This window comes from Chanos chanos, chromosome 1, assembly GCF_902362185.1.
Source record: "Chanos chanos chromosome 1, fChaCha1.1, whole genome shotgun sequence".
NCBI lineage: Eukaryota > Metazoa > Chordata > Actinopteri > Gonorynchiformes > Chanidae > Chanos > Chanos chanos.
The window spans coordinates 56026294-56046293 of NC_044495.1; the positions used below are offsets into that span (position 1 = coordinate 56026294).

Below are 20000 nucleotides of genomic sequence, written 5' to 3' on the forward strand. Positions count from 1 at the left end.
AATGATCGGTAAAGGATCTTGCAAAAGAAACAGATTAAAAGTGGATGAGTCTGACCACCGCTCTGTTTTAAGCTCAGAGAAGCATTTTCGCAGCTTAATTCATTTGAACCTCACTTCTACAAATAATCAGCAAACTGAACCGTTACGTGTGAACGTAAATATTCAGTGTCTTCAGAGGCAGCTCTAAAATACCCAGCCCGGCCTCAGTACCCAGTCTCATTTTACCTTGACAGCTGGGCACTGAAATACCTATGGAGTGTTACACTAAAGAGCTGTAGTCACTTTACAGTTGTGACTTGAGCAGTGTGGTTAAAAAAAGAGGGGGGAAAAAAAGTGTTTTTGAACTCCAGTCCTCGGAAACACCTAGACAGCACATTTCTGTTAAAGCCCAACACCTGCAGACCTGGTCAAAAGAGACTATGAGCCCAGGGGTGAGCAGATTCCAGGGGAGCCCTAATGGATCCCTTGGACTGAACGTGAAAAGCACAGGTATGAAACACAGGTTTGCCGTTGTAGACTCACCACGTTCTGTAGACTCACCATGTTCTATAGACTCACCATGTTCTGTGGACTCACCATGTTCTGTGGACTCACCATGTTCTGTAGACTCACCATGTTCTGTAGACTCACCCTGTTCTAAAGACTCACCATGTTCTATAGACTCACTGTGTTCTGAAGATTCAACATGTTCTGTAGACTCACCATGTTCTGTAGACTCACCATGTTCTATAGACTCACTGTGTTCTGAAGACTCACCATGTTCTAGACTTACAAGGCAACTATATTTAGATGGTTTTCATGCCTTCCACGCGATAACCATGTTAGCTGAGTTTTTTAAGTTTTGAGGTTAACGTCCATAAAGCTGAAAACAATAGGAGTGTATGATACTAAGACTTGAATTCACTAACCCCTTACCTCATATGCTCATATTCTCTCCAATTACAAATGTTCATTCTTGCCACCCCCAAAACTCAGCCTTAACATCCATTGGAATACGTCAAATCCCCAATAGTAGATACTTTCAGACAGTAAACTGATTAAAGAACAACAAAGTGAACCTTGAGGTTTGTGAGCCACTGCAAATACACTACAATTCAGACTTCATCAAGCTGAACACAGGAGAACCATTCTTAAAACGATGGAAATGGATTACATTACTGAAGCAAGATAGAATCTCACTTCAGGTTTCTTGAGCACTCAGCAGTAGAACTGGGAAGGAATTGGGATAGGAATTGGGAAGGACTCGCATACCTTTGTATGGTGCTGGTGAGAGGGATTCTCCAGCCCTTGATCTGACTGAGTTCACTGTCAGACAGTTCGATGTGTAGAGGGAGTCGCGGAATCCAAACCTTCATCTCCAGCTGAGCCCTAAGGTAAGCGTAAGTGTAGTTCACCAGCATCCCAACTCGGCCCCTCATCTCTTTACCGTTAACGAAGACGTAGTCACACCTGTCGGACACCTGAGGGCAGGCAGAGAGAAGGACATCGGGTGACGAAATGACAAAAGAATATGTAAAAAAAAAAAAAAAGCAGTGCTCAAGTCATTAACTGCCCACGGCGACTCTACCATCAGCGTCGTGCAGAGACGCTGCCACGTCAATGGGAAATGCCCAGACGCACGTACGCCTGCTTAGGGAAGGACTTCCAAGTAGGGCTAACGGAATATGATTCAACTTGTGGTACCTTTTTTCATTTTTTGTCGCCTGTTATCTGTTACTTTCACTTCTCTATCTACACTTGCATCCCTATCTCCCAAACTCTATCTCTTGCTTGATTTCTCTCTCTCCCTCTCTCTCTCTCTCTCTCTCTCTCCCCCCCTTCCCTCTCCTTCTCTTTCTCTCTCTAGCTCCCTCTCTCTCTCTCTCTCTCTATCCATCTCTCTCCCTCTTTGTGTCTCTGAAGAGGCAGATGAATGCCAGGCCAGCTTCCATCCTTGTTTGTTCAGCCTTACACAGAAGGCCAAAGGAGAGGGTGGTACTACATCTTTTTGAAGAGGTGACTAGGGATGGAAGGGGGTAGATAAAGAGGGTTGGGTTTGTGACACCTCTGCCAATCCAACGGCTCCAATCAAATCTCCAGATGGTTACTGGCAAGAGAGAAGCTCATCTGGTTAATAATGACAGCCAAACATAACAATCAAGGACAAACAAACACACACACACACACGCACACACGCACACACACACACACACACACAGATACACACGCGCACAAACACACAGCTGAGTAGATGAGTTTCTCAGAATACACACGCACACACACACACACACACACATGCACAAACAGATCTGTTAGTATGACAAAGCCAAAACCCATCTGTTTGTCAGTGACGGTTGACTTGGCTGATGGAGTGGTAGTGATGCGAGCCCTGTTTGACTCTGGTCGGACTGGCTGCTTTCCTCGCTCTTCCAATCTGATACAGCTCCCTAGACTTTGGCTTGAAAGGAAATGGCTTCACAACAAAACACAATCTAATGGACATGTACACGTGTTAGCAGGCTTTCAGAATGGTGGTCAGCGTCTGCACACACACACACACACACACACACGTCTCTTTCACAATTCACACGTATGCTTACGAATGCAGATGTCACTTCCACCACCATATACAATCATAAACAAGCAATTCTGACTCACAATGAGCCTGTTAACTCAATATGCTATTGATAAATCTATAAGAGGTAATATAGACTCCTGTCTATTGTACTCATAGTTCCTTAACCACTGTTGTGAATAGTAACAGCTTGGAAATTTCAAATATTGACAACATATCCCCCCCAGGAAGTTTGTGATCCATGCTTTCAGTGATCCAGCTGGTGTTCTCAGAGGATAAAAATCAAATTATATTAGGTTTTTTATTGTTGGTTTTGTGTCCTAAAAGGGAAGAAATTGGTGTTTTCACAGAGTGACAAGCCTCATCTCTCTCTTTCTCTCTCTTTCTCTCACACACACACACACACACACACACACAAACACAACAAACAACAAAGAGTCAAGCCCTATCAGTATTTTTCCACAACACTGTCTGACATTAGCAGCAGGTGTTTTGACTTAACAACCGGCGAACTTTCTCCACAGCCTTCAGCTACACGCTGCCTCGCTATCAACCCTGACTCTGATCAATAAAGACCCCACCATCCACCGGCCCCTCTCAGGACTTTAACTGTCCAATCAGAGCTCAAACCATGGCTACAGCCCCTTGATTGAGACACATTGCAATGCCACGCTAGAACAATCCCAGCAGGTAGGAATTCCTCAACGATCCAGCGTAATCATACCAGATCATTAACCTCATCTGGAGAGGGAGAATCTGATTAGCCAAAGACAAACAAGCCAAGATTATTGACGACTTCCAGCTACCGAGGAAACGAAAAAAAAAAAAAAAAAAAAGGAAGTTTCATCGCGACCATCGTGACGTTAAAGTGCCATACATTGTAGTGCAGGTTTGTAGAGCAACTTGTAATGATTGAAATGAATTGAAATGATGAATCAACGTCGTGTGATGATTGCGTGTGAATGTGTGGTCTTCGTGACGAGACTTTACAGAAGGAAGCCACTTCCACTTCACGTCTTCCATCGATTCCTCATCTTACTCTACCGTCTGCCTGCTATGACCCAGCCATGCAGGTAAAAGGTAATTTTCTAATGGGTTACCCCATTGATCTCCACAGAAAATTACATTTGGTAGCTCCCGTCCAGTTTAATATTGAAAGCATTAAAATATCATGGGTGGATATAGTTCAGGGTGTACTGTACAGGTTTTTTTTTTTTTTCCTTCTTTTTTTCTCAAAACCCAGTTCTCAAGCTCTTACCCGTGCACACATAATTCAGCTAATTACTAAGCCAAGCAGTCAATTTGAATCAGGTTGTATTAGAAATGTGAAAGAAATATAACATGCAGTGGAAGTTTGAGGAGTTGGTCGATAAACACGACGTTAATTGCATATATTACTATTTCGGTTGCAACTCTTCATTCGTTAAAACCGACTCATTTGGGTTGAACTTGCTGTCGGTTCAAACCTGGAATGCATTTACCTTGTTTTACCCTGTACGGTACGGTCCTATCCTGATAATCAGCACAAAGGATTTATGTGATGTTTGGTGTTGCCTCAACAGACCTAGTCCAGTTTGAATTTTAGTAATTTGGTTAAAAAAAAAAGGACCCAAGATAAAGGAACTGTAAAAGAGTATTGGGACAGGACCTAACTCGTTCAGTTAATTCAGCTACATTTTCATCCGAGTCTAGACATTTCACAGTTACACGTTCGTTCGCTAACGTGAAGAGGAACAAAGGGGTGTAGAGTTTTCCAGTGAGAGTTTTCCATTGTAGTAGATTATAACCCTGGGTATGAATGACATATTCTCGTAGATGGTCTTTTACATGCATCATAAATGTCTGGAGCACTCCTGGGTTTGGTAATCACACACATTAGGAGGAGAAAAGGGGAGAGAGAGAGAGAGAGAGAGAGTGTGAGTGTGAGTGAGAGAGAGAGAGGAGACTTGGGGAATTAAGCCTGTCTCGGAATACAGCCTGAGGAAATTAACGATCCGCCAGTCACATCCAATCAGGCTTCGGCCATGAGGTGAGAGTGAACGTGGAATCATATGCGATTTTAAACACAGGACAGCGCCCTGACAAAAACAATTAACCAAACCCAAGTCCGATCCAGCTCAAAGAAAATAAAAACCCGAGGAGGATCTTTCCTACCCCCAACTCATCCTCTCATATCTGTGTCATGAAACTCCCTGTCAACGTATCGTTAATCAAAATCGCCATTAACCATATCACTTGCTGTAATGAAAGGGGTCTCGTCGGCCTATTACGGGGAACGCGGATAGCATGACAGCGTAAATGAACTGGCCTGCAGCCTACATCCAACAGTCGCTACCAGTTAAAGACAGGAACATCCCAGAGACATCAGTCTACTCTACTGCAAGTGAGAGGGAAACCCTCTTTCCTGCAAATACAGCAAACTACCTCTACGACGGTTACACACTTGATGAAAAGTGGAAACCCTTCACATTCAGAAAAATGGAACATTTATCTAAAAAAAAAAAAAACTAAACAAAAAAGCCTGTTGATATGACTAACAAGGCAAAACTGCAGACAACAAACCCCCCCCCCCCCCCCCCCCCCCCAAGAAAAAAACAGTATTTGGAGCCCTGCTTAGGTCACCTCCAGAACATTCAAATTCTCTGTAGGATGCAGTCATTCCATTTTTTAAAAAAAAAAAAATGTGTTTGATTTGATTCAAGCGGAGTTAAACCCTATTGTTTCTGAAATGCGTAGCGAAAATTAAATGAGTCACAATGGGTCAACATCAAGAGACAGAAAAGTAATTGAAAGCAAGCTGTTTTTATGATTTAAAATGCTCCTTTTCTGTTTTCAGAAAAAAAAAAAAAAAAAAAAAAGATGGCAAACTCAAAGCTGTTGAGATGCTGAACAGTGCTGAACAAGAATTCATTTGAGCAGGTAAACAGCATCTAATTTGCTCCTGCTGTGAACAAGAACAATGGAAGATATTCAGTGAAAATGCTGCTGGTTTTTGTAAAGCTTTTTTTTTTTTTTAATCTATCAAATGGTCCTATGCGTCTTTTTGCAGCATTTCCTTCAATATTTTTATTATTTCAATAATAAAGTGATGTGGCCCTTCAAGGCAAGACATCAAAGTGTTTTCCAGTACTCAGATACATTTCAGAAGCCTAATGTTTTTTTATTGGTGCTCATTTTCAGTGAACTGTAGTTTCTTTGATTAAACCCATTGAGTGGGCATGAGCAACATATTCACCAGCTTTCAAGTAGCTCGAAGGGCTTATTCCCTTAGCAAATGACAAAAAAAAAAAAAAAAAACAACAGCAATGGAGGAAGTTTAAGTGCTTTTATAGCCTCTTATCTGAATCACCTGGTGGGTTTTTGTTTTGTTTTTTTAGCAGTTTAGGTCCACAAGCAAAGGCTTTTGTTTTCTGTGGTGAAACTGCATGCTATGATAATCATGACCTTTGACTAAAAAGTTTGGACCAATGTCCTAGCCTGGCCCTCACCGCTTTGCACAGTAAGCCAGTAGTGTACCGAGTAGTCAAGGACCTGCTCCCGTGACCAGAAGGTTGCGGGTTCAAGTCCTGGTCTTGGCAGTTCTCTACAAGACACTCCATACTACATTTATCCCAGAGGTGTGTGTGTGTGACCTTTGTTGTAGTAGAAAAATAGTATGTTGCTTGGGGTGAAAGCATCAGTCAAATGAATAAATATAACTAACAGCATCATTAACTGCTTCATCCAATGTGATGAATTGCCAGCGGTTCACATTAATGTTTGGAGCAGCCTCTATTACTTATACAACAATTTAGCATCAGACAAAAACAATTCATACATCAAACCCATACCGCTCATAGGTTCTCTCGTTCATCCATCCTGAATGATTGATGCGACCATCGGTGCGGTTTTACGCCAAGGCAATCTTATCAAGTCATACACAGCTTTTAAACTTACTGACCTGTGTCTTTTCTTTTCTTTTTTCTTACTTACTCGTTTTTGGTTTCCTCTCTCACAGGTAGTTGATTTAAAAAAAAAAAAAAAAAAAAAAAAGAGGAAAAAAAATAGTTCTTTTTCAGACCATGGTTACCGATATGTTGTCCAATAGGGAATAGAGAACGAATTAATACAGCACTCAACTTTAATGGATACACATCTACCAGAGCACTATAATATCACTCCCTGCTGAGGAGAGAGAAAAATGCATGTCAAATCAGGTATTCTTTCAAAAAAAAAAAAGAAAAGAAAAAAGAGAACAGTAATTATGTTTTAACTTGCTACATAATGCATAAAAGCATGAGCGGAGCTATTCATTATTTAGGTGTAATGTCAGTTTTCTGTTTCTTTCTTTTTTTTGGCGGGGGGGGGGGGTGGTGGAACATTGGTAGTAATACCCTACAGCTCTTTTGATGTAAATTAATGATGTTCAAGTTTATAAAACTGGTTTATGATTAAAATTAAATCTGAAAAAAAAAACGAACAAACCAAAAAAACCAAGTTGTTAAATCTGACGATGCAGTTACTATATTGCACTTACAAATTAGAACGTGCATTACAATCCTCCTATAAGGCCAAAAAGGAGCCCACAAATTTACTTTTAAAATGACAAACGTTTTCTTCTTTGAAGGATTCTGTAAACACTAGCAGATGTAAAGTGACTAGCTTGCGTCTGGTACGGAAGAATGACCCCAGTAACAGCGGCACATACACAAAGCGGATAAACAACCTGTCACTGAGTGTAAAGGAGTATGAAATTATCAGAGCTGCAAATGCTCTCTTCATTTAGCATTCCCTCTGACACAGAGAGAAAGATGGTGTTTGTGAGTTGTATGCTACTCTTAAGAACTCCATATGTGGTTTTATATATGCCTTATAGGTTGCACATCATAGACGTGTCGTCTGGGGATATCTGAAGATATCCATCAGTCCATATGTATGTATATTGTACATGTATATGGACTGAAGGATACACACAAATATATATATACACACACACACTATACTAAACAAAGTATATATGATGTATATACACTGAGAGGGTTTGGTCCAGAAACTCATTAATCTCCCTCCCTCCCTCCCTCTCTCTCTCTCTCTCTCTCTCTCTCTCTCTCTCTCTCTCTCTCTCTCTCTTTCTATATATATATATATATATATATAGAATGTGTGTGTGTGGATAGATAGAAGATAGATAGATACAAACATATATTTCAAGCGTTTTGACAAATTTAGGTGCGTCTTGAAAGAACTTCCTTATTTCACACATCTTTAGGAGAGCTGGATGTATTTATATTGGTTTTATTTTAAACAAGTCTGTTTAAAAAAAAAAAAAAAACTGTTATAGCAATCAATTGAAAGACAACACCTATTCCAAGATCTCCTTTGGTGATATACGCTGTAGAGGCTTTAATCATGTTAATTCAACCGCAGTATGACACAAAAAGATATCATTCGTGAATAACAGAAGGATCAGTAGCGTACGATGAATCACCTGAAACCTTCATGCATCGTTAGAGATTCAAATAGAAAATATTCCATGTTCTCCAGCATCTTTTTTTTTTTTTTCAAGCATAATCAAACTTAATTACAGTCTTTGTGATTGAGTTTGGTCTCCAAGGTGACAAGGTTCCTGAGACCACCCTTAGAAGCACTGTCAGCTGTAATCACGTCTTTTTTTTCCCCTGTTTGTGTAAACAAAGATGTTTGTCATCTTAAAAATAGGCGCTTCCCGAAATAGAAAAAATGCCAAAACTCTTTTGTCCTGTTTTCATACACTGATTAAATGACAGTCCCTCATGGTTGAGCCCTGAATCATACCAGACGTAAGATTTTCTTTTTTCTCTCCTCTCTCCTGGTTCTGGGAAAGTAGAAAATTGACCAATTTTTAGGTGAGTTTGCTTTTCCGGGTGGGAGGAAAAACTACATCTCTGTTCACGTAAGACATACGGTAGGAAAATCCAGTCATAATTTCTAATCATAACAATTAAAGCTATGCGCCAACAGATGTGTTATGATGCTATGCCAATAGTCTTGAGGGATTTGGTCGTAAATCTACCACACAGGTTGCCATGTGAGGTCGTAATTCCTCTTTATTTTCATATTGTTTTGTGTATATTGATTTCGTTCTGTAATTGGCCCCCAGTGAAACAAGTTAAAGTAGTGGGTGTCTAGTGAAGTTTAGATAACTTTTATACTACAATCAGCTTAAAACTGTCAACTTAAAAGTTAGTTGAATAATTATTGTGCAACCACAAAAAAAGCTCCCAAAAGTCTTTCTTTTCAGGATGTTTTCATGCAGTCCAAATATTACTGATTTAAACAACATTATCATATCACCAGCACTTAATGAACTAACCAAGAGAGCATCACGAGTATCTAGTTAAGTTACCCCAATTCCCGAAACTCGTATACAACCCAGGCAGAGTATCTGAGGCACACTCGAACATTATGTATGCAACTCACTCAGGGTATGTAAATGTCTGCTAAATGAATAAATTTAAAAAAAAAAAGTTTTTATCCTCTGACCTTAACCACATCTTCATCTGTGGACCGGCATTTCACGGATTCTGACACATCCGTAATGGTCCCATCCACTCCGACTGAGACCACTTTGACCGGGACGGCCACCGTTCTTCCGTTAAGTACGGCGGTGTTCAGGATCTCTGTCTCCTGTGAAATGACAGTTGAGAGAAAAACATCAATGAAACTTTTGTCATTCATAAATGAGAAACGAAGAGTTAAATTATATGTGTATATAGTGTATATCCATGCAGATGTGAAATCATTCAGTTGACATATGTTTTGTGCTTTTGGAAACGTGTGTGTGTGTGTGTGTGCACGCGTATGTGTGTGTGAAAGAAAGAGAGAGAGTGGAAAAGAGAGAAATTGTGTGTGCGTGTGTGTATATCTATAAAAAGAGAGAGAGAGAGAGAGAATGTGTGTGTGTGTGAGTGAGAGAGAGAGAGAGAAACAGACAGACAAAGAGAAACGGAGAGAGTTACAGATGTCTCTGTTCTGAAGGCCACGGGTTCATTCGTCAGCCAGCCAGCGAGTGAAGTCAACTTAATGGCGGAGTGTTATTGGCTGAAAAAGTGCCAGTCCTTAACCTTTCAGCTCCAGAGTTACAGAGCCACAGTTCACTCGGCAGGTTCATATATAAAAGCACCATTAAAGACAAAGTGTGAAATTCAGCCTTCATTATAGACTCACTGCAGGCGAGGACACCGGCGGGTGACGCATTGTGTTTACCTCGTTAGCAAATCACTTTCAATTAAACAATCAGCCGCTCCACACGTCCGTCAGAGCCGCCAAACCACGGATCTCTGCCTCCGCTTCCTTGCGTGCGGATCTTTTCCTTTTTGTCTATTGCTTGGTTTAAGTGAAACTCGATGACATAGCTTAATCCCCCCCCCACCCCCTGCGCGCTGTTAATGAAATCTCAGTCTCGGGCTTTGTAACGTTTCCGCTGTTTGTTGGCACCCCTCTTTCATCCCTTCTTCGACAGATTGAAAGGAGAAAAGGAGAAGTCTACGGAGAGGGGTTTCTCGTCTCGTTTAAGCCGATCGGTTTTTCTTTCTTTCTTTTTTTTTTCTTTCTTTTTTTTTTTTTTTTCTTTTTTAAAGGGTTTGCTCTCCACAGCTTTTGTAATGGTATTAGTGTATTTCGGCTTCTTATCGCGTCACTGTACGTAGCGTGTGAACAGGCTGTGGTTTCTATAAAGGCTATTAGTGCTGACAGGCAGAGTTGAATGCGGATGGTCTGAGTTAGGCTTTGTGGTTTGCTGCCGGAACATTCCCTTCGTACCCAGCAGGGATATGTCTGTGATAACACTTAATTTTGTTGTTCTGAGTATGTGCCCGTAAATGATTGATATTTTTTGCGGTGTGTGTGTATCTGTGTATGTGTATATGTCTGTGTTTGTTTGAATCATTTAAAGGGGGAGGAAAAAAGGAGAGAGAGGGAGTACATGTGTATGTATGTCTGCACATACATGTGTGTGCATGCGCGCACGTGTGTGTCTGTGTATGTGTATGTATTTGTTTGAATCATTTAAAGAGGGAGGAAAAAAGGAGAGAGAGGGAGTACATGTGTATGTATGTCTGCACATACATGTTTGTGCATGCGCGCACGTGTGTGTCTGTGTATGTGTATGTATTTGTTTGAATCATTTAAAGAGGGAGGAAAAAAGGAGAGAGAGGGAGTATATGTGTATGTATGTCTGCACATGCATGTGTGTGCATGTGTGCATGCGCGCGTGTGTGTATATAAATATGTGTGTTTCTGATGGCCATAGGCTCTGTGGCCTGAAAAGAAACCAATTCTTTTTTTTTTTCCCTCTTTCACAGTCTGCATGTTCGCGCGCACACACACACACACACACACACTGCATACATACAAACGCAATCACATATCCATGCGCAGGCACACAAACATACATATGCGCACACACACGTACACACACACACACACACTGCAACCTCCGTGTGTGATATCTTTGCAGTAAATGCCAGTATAATGTTATAGAAAAGCCCTCTTTCTTGTTCTCTCTCTCTCTCTCTCTCTCTCTCTCTCTCTCTCTCTCTCTTTACTCTAACCCTCCCTCCCACTAACAGGGCTCTCTCCAAATGAATACAGCCACTGCTGGGGACGCCCTCCTGCCTCTGTAATAGCTTGTGATGGGCTAAATGGCTGCGGACCCATGGAGAGAGAGACGGAGGCCAGGCCAGATTACAGCGCGGGGCCTTTTTAAGAGTGTCCGCTGTGGGCAGAGACCAGCAGGACGTTAGCCGGAGCGTTGGCTCGACCATAATAAATCACGGCGGGATGCCAAACGCCGGAGACGCGGAAATCCGCGGCCAGCCTGGTTTCTCTCGCCGCGTGCGGAACGATCATCTCTCCCCCTCGAGAAAAACGAGATAGTTGTAGACCTGCGAGGCAAGCCTCTGGTTCGGAGAGAGGAAAACCAAACAGGGGAAATAACCGGGCGCGGGGACAAGGTCACGCGCGAGCTGGGCTTGCGTCGTGCTCTTCGCTACGCGCAGGACTTGATTTTTTTTTCACGCTATAAAGGACGACTAATTGCATCCGAGCAATGAGATCAACTCGGAGAAACAAAGCCTGGCCTCACACTGCCGTTCCTGTTTTACACTCTGGCCAAGAACTAATTTTTACATCATGTTTCCACATGTATAATTCACTTCTTATTTTCATTTTCATTCATTCTCTAGGCGCTTATCCTCATTAGGGTCACGGGGGGTGCTGGAGCCTATCCCAGCGCTCGCTGGGCGAAAGGCGGGAAAACACCCTGGACAGGTCGCCGTAATTCACTTCTTATAACTATAAATTACATACGAAATGATACAGCGCAATATCAAACATTATTCTATAGTTTTATTCTATAGTTTTTCAATTAATATCTGTTGGTACTTTGAAGAGTCCACATGACTTGCCGTTTCACAAATTGTTACTAAAGTAAAAGTAAAATAAACCAACATCAAACTTTTATTCTGTTGCTCTGCTGTTAACATCTCCAGGTAGCTCACGAAAATGATTTGGAAAAGTTTATATAACTTGATAGAGTTTCATGAACTGTTACTAAATGTAGTTTTTATTTGTCTCTGTTGCTCAGTGACCTCAGTGTGTGTGTGTGTGTGTGTGTGTGTGTGTGTGTGTGTGTTAACATTCTGAGGAACTCATCTAGGCACAGACTCTCGGTGTAGAGTAATGTGTGTCTGTTGGTTGCTGTCTATCTTTCCATCAGAGAACAGGAGAGATTTATAGTGTCATTCCTCGTGATCCAGTCAGCATGAAAAACATCCATTTCTGCCCCTCTTCCCTCCTTATAACAGCCCTCCCTCCCTCCCTCCATCCCTCTCTCCCTCCATCCATCCTTTTCCGTTTTTCCATCAGTCGCTTTCAGTCCATCGATCCGTCCTCATTTTCTAAGATTTTTCCTCGCCATCTTCATTCAAAGCAAAACTTCCACATCATGGTCTAAATGCAGCTGAGCATGAGAAAGAGTAGAGTATTCTCACACATACCCTGCACACACCCTAAACTTACATCCAAAAACATCACACACACCCCCACACACCTGCACACACCCTAAACTTACATCCAAAAACATCACACACAACCTCCACACACCTGAACACACCCTAAACTTACATTCAACAAGATCACAGATCACACACACACCCCCACACACCTGCACACACCCTAAACTTACATCCAAAAACATCAAACACAACCTCCACACACCCTAAACTTACATCCAGAAACATCACATACCCCCACACACCTGCACACACCCTAAACTTACATCCAAAAACATCACACACGCCCCCACACACCTGCACACACCCTAAACTTACATCCAAAAACATCACACACGCCCCCACACACCTGCACACACCCTAAACTTACATCCAAAAACATCACACACACACCCCCACACACCTGCACACACCCTAAACTTACATCCAAAAACATCACACACAACCTCCACACACCCTAAACTTACATCCAAAAACATCACAGACCCCCACACACCTGCACACACCCTAAACTTACATCCAAAAACATCACACACAACCTCCACACACCCTAAACTTACATCCAAAAACATCACAGACCCCCACACACCTGCACACACCCTAAACTTACATCCAAAAACATCACACACGCCCCCACACACCTGCACACACCCTAAACTTACATCCAAAAACATCACACACGCCCCCACACACCTGCACACCTCCTAAACTTACATCCAAAAACATCACACACACCTGCACACACCCTAAACTTACATCCAAAAACATCACACACACACTCCCACATACCTGCACACATCCTAAACTTATATGCCCTATAAGATCTAAACAAACAAACAAACAAACAAACAAACAAACTGACCCATTTGAGCACAATGGAGCTTGCACATTAAATCATACGGTCATATGGTCATATAATATCCTCGTGTTGTCTTTTCAAACGTTTAAATTTCAAACGTTTAAGTTTCTCCACCCCAACCAAAACACCTGTCATCTGTCTAACTGCCCCACTCACACAATAACCCATCTTTGTCTCTGTGTGTCTCTCTCTCTCTCTCCCTGTCTCTCTCTTTGATCTGTCTCATTAACGCACCCAAACCAGAACTCCTTTCTTGTTCTTTTCTCTCATTCTCTCACCAACTCGCCAAAAACCAAAGTCCTGGTCTCTCCTTAAAGCCTCAATTGGTGTTTTCTCTTTCTTTTTTTTTAATCCACATTCTGGTGTGGTAACTGGAGCCGCTGGCCTCTATGCGGAACAGGTCAACAGATAGAGGAACGGTCCAATTGAATAATTCATAGAATGCCGGTACAGAGATGCAGACGTGAAAAAAAAAAAAGAAAAAAAGAAGTAAACATAAACACCCCTACTCATATTTATTCATGCCGAAGTCAAATGCCGAAGTTTTTTTTTTAAAGGCAGAGAACTCTCCATTTGGCTATACCGATCGGAACGAACCGCGTACCACAAAACTCGTCCACGTTGGGAAGAGCGAACGCGACGACACACCTGTTTGTCTTTGACGGGATTACGTACGTTCACGACCTTGAACGGCGACAGTTTATTATGTTCACATTAAAAAAAAAAAAAAAGGCAACGCGCGTCACCTCTCTGACGTGAAAAGCGAATTTGTCTCTGAGAAAGGCGATAATGGCTCGGCGCCACAAGCTGGGGTTTTTTTTGTGTGTGTTTTTTTTTTCTTACCCTCGGTGTCACGCTTGAATCTGAATGTACCCCGAGAAGGAAAAAGAAAAGGAGTAAATCATTAAAAGCACCACAGAGGGGCGAAAAAAAAAGAAACCCCCCCCCCGTCCCCCCACACCCCCAACTCAAACTGTGCCATCACGCTAACAAGCAGGTTTAAGGAGACACATCCTCTTATCAGTTCTCCTTTTTACTCCCAGTGGGAGAGAAAGAAAGTGGGAGGAGAGGGACTGACACTTTTCTTCTCCTTCTCCCTTGTTCAATGGGCCTTTAATTGGGAGGTGCAGCTTTTGCTGGACAAGAGAGGAGGAGTAGGCCCTTTTTGTGCCGTGAGAGATATATCACAGTATGACAGTCCGCAGAGAGAGAGAGAGAGAGAGAGAGAGAGAGAGAGAGTGAGTGAGTGAGTGAGTGAGTGAAGAGCTCTGGAGCTATTAATGAAGATATCTCTCTTTCTCTCTTCACGTCTCTGTCCTCATCACCTGCTTCACGCACTCCTCATTTCCTGGCCTTTTTCTCATCGATTTCTTCTCTTCTTTTCCCTCTTTTCTTATTTTCTGTCTGTTTTTTTGACCCTTAGGCCAAAACACACACAGACACGGACACATAGACACACACACACACGCACACACACACACACCAACACACGCACACATGGCCACACAAACACACACACACACACACACACACACACACACACACAATGACCATTTTTCTCTGTCTCATATAGGAGACAGGCCTGAAGTGTAGCCGCAGCACAGAAAGGGCAATCAACACAGCACTGATAGACTCATTACAGCATGCCAGAGAGCAGCTCCACTCCAGAGCACCACATGGCTGTGTGTGTGTGTGTGTGTGTGTGTGTGTGTGTGTGTGCGGGCGTGCGTGTGTAAAGAGTACGTCAGTCAAAGTGAGCGATTTAATGAGAACTCATGCGTGGACTGGTGCGTATGAGCTCTCATTGGGACTTCCCACACTCCTGTTCACTGGACATTAATTCCACATTTCCCTCACTTAGGGATAGAAATGAGTGAAATGCCCTAAGTAACCACCTTCTAAGACTCCTCTCTGACTCACCACGCTTCTTCCAATTAGCCCATCACCAATTACCCCGGAGGCTATTCCACCTCAAACGTGTCTCACTGGGTGCTTAATGAAGAGGATGGGAAAAAAGGTTGCTTAAAAGAGAGACTTGCTTAGCCTTCCCTATGTTTTAAAACTCAATTTCACAGTCCCCCCCCCCCCCCCCCGCCGTTAACGGCCGGCACGGGAGAGGTTTTTCCCCAGAGGGAAAGGAGACGTTAAAGAGTCAGCGTTTCTTTCTGATAGGGTGAGAAAAACCGAGGAGCCAGGTCAGAGACTAAAGATGACAAATACGTCGTAACGTGAAATATGAGTGAATGTTCTAGAGCGGAATGAATTCTTACGCACGGCTGAGGATTCTACTACAATTCTTTTTATGCTCAATAATGAAGATGAGAGAGCTTACCCTGGTTTTGGATGAGTGTCTAATGACAAAAAAAAAAGAATCAGAAAGGGAAGGGGTTCAATTTAATTGGGTAATATTTTAGCAAAGTCGATTATAGATTTGATACAATGCCCGGACATCGATACTAGCTAATAATGTGAGAATGACCAAGTCCAAATACTTGCTCACGAACTAACTGTTGTTTATAGTGACATGACAAAGCTTTTGATTGCCGGCATGACTTTATATGCATGCTTCTGGAAAGATCCCTCTTTTCACGTACTACAAACATAAGTACACAAATATAAAATATTAATGCCTGTAAATTCATGTAAAACATGACCTTGAGGGTGTGTGTGTGTGTGTGTTTGTGACAGAGAGAGAAAGAGAGAGACAGAGAGAGAGAAAGAGAGAGATAGGGAGAGAGAGAGAGAGAGAGCAAAAGGCAAATGTTTATGTTAAAAGTGGATTCAAGCAAAAGCTCTTTTACAAGTTCATTTTTCTCTATAAATCACTGCAATGTGAGATTTTTCGGGTTTGTTCTTTGACTGTGTGTATGAGGTGTCAGGATGCATACGTGAAAGACAGATGAAAGTGAACGTACCGCATGAACACAGGAACAGAATGACAGCACACGCTTACTCCTACATGTATGTGAAACGTATGTATGTCAACCGGGAATGAATCTGTGTTACCACCAACATATTCGAAACCCAAATCTACGTGTTTCACATCAAACACACGCGCCCCCTCCTCATGTGATACCTTACCAATGTAACAGTGTGCGTTTGCGTGTGTATGAATGCAGCAGGCCAGAGAAGATCTCCTGTTTACGAGCACGTTTACGAGCAATATGACAGGAGACACAACAGCCCAAAATCCTATGTGAGTGAGTGTGTGTGTGTGTGTGTGTGCTTGCCTTTGAGCGTGTGCGTGCGTGCGTGTGTGTGTGTTTGTATGCTTGCCTGTGTGTGTGCGAGCGTGTGTGGGTGTGTGTGCGTGCGTGTGTGTGTGTGAGTGTGTGCGTGACTGACAGGTCATTGTTAATATTGATGCTCCCATCAGGTTTGATGACTGTAAGGCTATGCGGTATTTATGAGCCCCTATGATTTATGGGTAAACATTCTCAGCTATGACTGCAATGATAAGACACTAAATGCATCTACTCTAGCCTGCATAATGAGCAGAGAATCACATCTCATCTTCCTGCTAACGTTTCTGGAGTTTTCAGGATAGTTTATCTACATGCCATAAATAGCAAAAAATAGGACAATATCGAAAAATAGCACAGTGCAGAATGGGAGACACACACACACACACACACACACACACACTGCTATACAATTAATTATGATGATGTGCTGGCCACGAGAGGCAGCATCAAACTCAATTTGGTTTGCAGCTCGAGGAAAACACACACACACACACACACACACACACACATACACACACACACACACACACTTTCTTGTGTCCCCCTACATTAGTTAGCAGATGGCAAAAAAAAAAAAAAAAAATTTAAAGTGCAGACAAGAGGGCTACAGAAATGATCAAAGCCAAAAGCGACACCGACGAGATTTTGGGCATTTTCCAAATGTCAGCCGTAAACCAACTGTACGACGCCAGACAAATAGCTGGGCTATACAGGCAGGTCCTGCCAAAGAGGAGAAGCACAAACAAAGCCTTTTGATTTTCAAAGAGACTGCCATTTGAAGTCTATTTTGGTACGAGTGCACGATACGGTTGTATTGATGTACCGACGCGTCACGTATTGACCCTAAAAAGACCAGAACGCTTCATTGACTCTCGCTTTCGCCGACTTTGACGAGAACGTACATTTGAGACGCCTGGAAAGGACGACAGCGGCTGGGAGAGGAAAAAAAAAGGAGAGAGAGACAGTGATGGAGAGAGAAAGAGAGAGAGAGACACACACACACACACACACACACACACACACACACACACTGGGAGGGATGGAGAGAGAGAGAGAGAGAGAGAGAGAGAGAGAGAGACAGAGAGAGAAAAGCCGTGTGAATAAAACATGGGGAGAGGGCGCGGGACCATATTTTAACTTTATAGGACAAATCCCCTGCCGGCTTCATGAATACCACACCTCCAATCCGGTCTGATCAATGGGTCAGGGGGGAGGGGCGCGGATCCCCGGCGAATTCCAAAAAGACATGTTCTTTTTCCTCTCGCTGGCCGTCGCCACGCCAAGGTCACCCACACAGGGAATACGAGTAGAGGACTGGAGGTATATACACACACACACACACACACACGCATGCATGTGTGTGTGTGTGTGTGTGTGGGAGGAGGGCCCTTCAGGATGGATGGAGAATGGTTGAGTGGCTATTAAGAGATGGAAATACGACGCAGTCCTAATACATCACACCTGACTCCCCTGCCATGTGATTAGCATGTTCCGACAGCCAGACAAGACACAAGATTTTTAATGTAAAGGTGGTGTCCATGACCACACACACACACACACACACATTACACGTTGCACATTAAAAAAAAAGAAAAAAAGATAGAAACTAGCTATGAAAGAAACGATGTTATTATAGTCGTCATGTTCTGCGTAGCGGTTCCTTTATATTCAAACGGATAGCATTGGTCTATAAAATAATAATAAAAAAAAGAGTTTGAAAAGAAAGACTAAATCTCAAAAAATGCCACGACTACTAGAACTGCAAAGAGAATAAAAGCAGCGTACAGAATGTAAAATTGCGCGGTGCTTAGTTTTCACTGCGTCCGCTGTCATGATTATGGATGGGTTTCTCTCCTCCCAGACTCTTTCCAGCACTTAGCACAGTCAGCATGGGTAACCATGGCAGCAGTCCTGATCGATCAAGGGGGCCGCAGATCGATGCTTAGGTCCTCACCCCGGCTTTGAGTTCACCCTCTGGGGCATAACCTTCCCACTCATCATCGTCTCTTCCTCCTTAACTTTCTTTTCTTTCCTTCAGTCTTTCTTGCTCTGTTCCATCTCATTAGCGAAAAGAACTCTCTTTCGAAACGGAGTTGCAAACACACACACACACACACACACACACACACACACAAAAGAGACAAAAAACAAAAGAAAACAAAACAGACGAAAACACAATGACGAAAACCTGGGGGTGTACCATCAATTAGATTTTTCGTTTTTCCTGGGTTGGGGTTTTTTTTTTCTCGTTTTCAGTTGTCTGAGTGATAAAAAAAAAAAAGAAAAAGAAAATAACAGATATAATGAGAAGTGAGATGTTTCTTTTCCCTCAGAGTGAAGAGAAGAGCAGAGGTCAGTGGATCTCGCTTCGCTCTTTACGCTTCACAAGATCAATGGTGGAAACAGAACCGTCGCTCCAGCTTTTTTTCGGGCTGGACCTGCGGCCTGAACTTAACCTCTCTTCTCTGGTCTCCTGATCCATGCTACCAACCTCCACCCCCCCCCCCCCTCCCCGCCCCCATCTCCTCTTCTCTGACGGGTATCCGCAACGTCAAAACTCGCCCAAGATCCGCCGCCCCGAGCCCTTAACCCCTAGCTCGCTCAAACATCACTTTAGCATTTATCTCAGTCTACTCCTGTTAACAGTCTCAGATACAGCATCATAAGATGAAGACTTCAGAAACATGCTTTACCAGAGACGTGTAATTGTGATGGTGCATCCAAGCCTGTAAACATCAGTACCTGTGCAGCCACGCACAGACAGGCTGGCCAGTGGGGAATTTTCCTGACACCACGTGTTGGTGATACTGTAAGGAGACTAGAGTTTCTCTTAGACTCTCTCTGCATTCATTTGTATTGGAGGAACATACATGTATCTTGGCACCATAAACTTAAGATGTCTCATAAGCAGGGGCGGACAGTAACGAAGTACATTTACTTGAGTACTGTACTTAAGTACATTTTTCGAGTATCTGTACTTTACTTGAGTGTTATTTTTTTTGGAAACTTATGACTTTGATTCCACTACATTTGAAATACAAATATTGTACTTTTCACTCCACTACATGTCTATGAAGCTTCTCGTTACTTTAACGCATAGCTTTGAAGTCAGCGGACGAATTTTCTTTTGCGATAGGCCATATTGTGTTCATCACAGGGGAAAAACCAATCACAGTAAACTACTCCAATGCTGTCAGTCAAGTGCATGCTGCACTTTTTTTAACAACTGAACTTGGCGGTTTTACTGATGGCTACTACAATGGAAGATAAAGATGATAAAGATAAAGGTTCCTCACCAGAGCAGCCATTGC

The 20000-nt window shown here is 42.6% G+C and overlaps 1 protein-coding gene across 1 annotated transcript in view; it reads right to left on the reverse strand.

Annotated features, from left to right (window-relative positions):
• Positions 1-20000, reverse strand: part of si:dkeyp-14d3.1 (transmembrane protein 132C) — a gene marked incomplete at its 5' end in the record, with an annotated part of 102660 nt that overhangs the window by 10879 nt on the left and 71781 nt on the right. Inside the window, 2 exons of the mRNA XM_030783328.1 lie at positions 1252-1460; positions 9056-9199. Of these exons, the coding sequence (XP_030639188.1) occupies positions 1252-1460; positions 9056-9199 (353 nt within the window). The remainder of the gene's footprint in view (positions 1-1251; positions 1461-9055; positions 9200-20000) is intronic.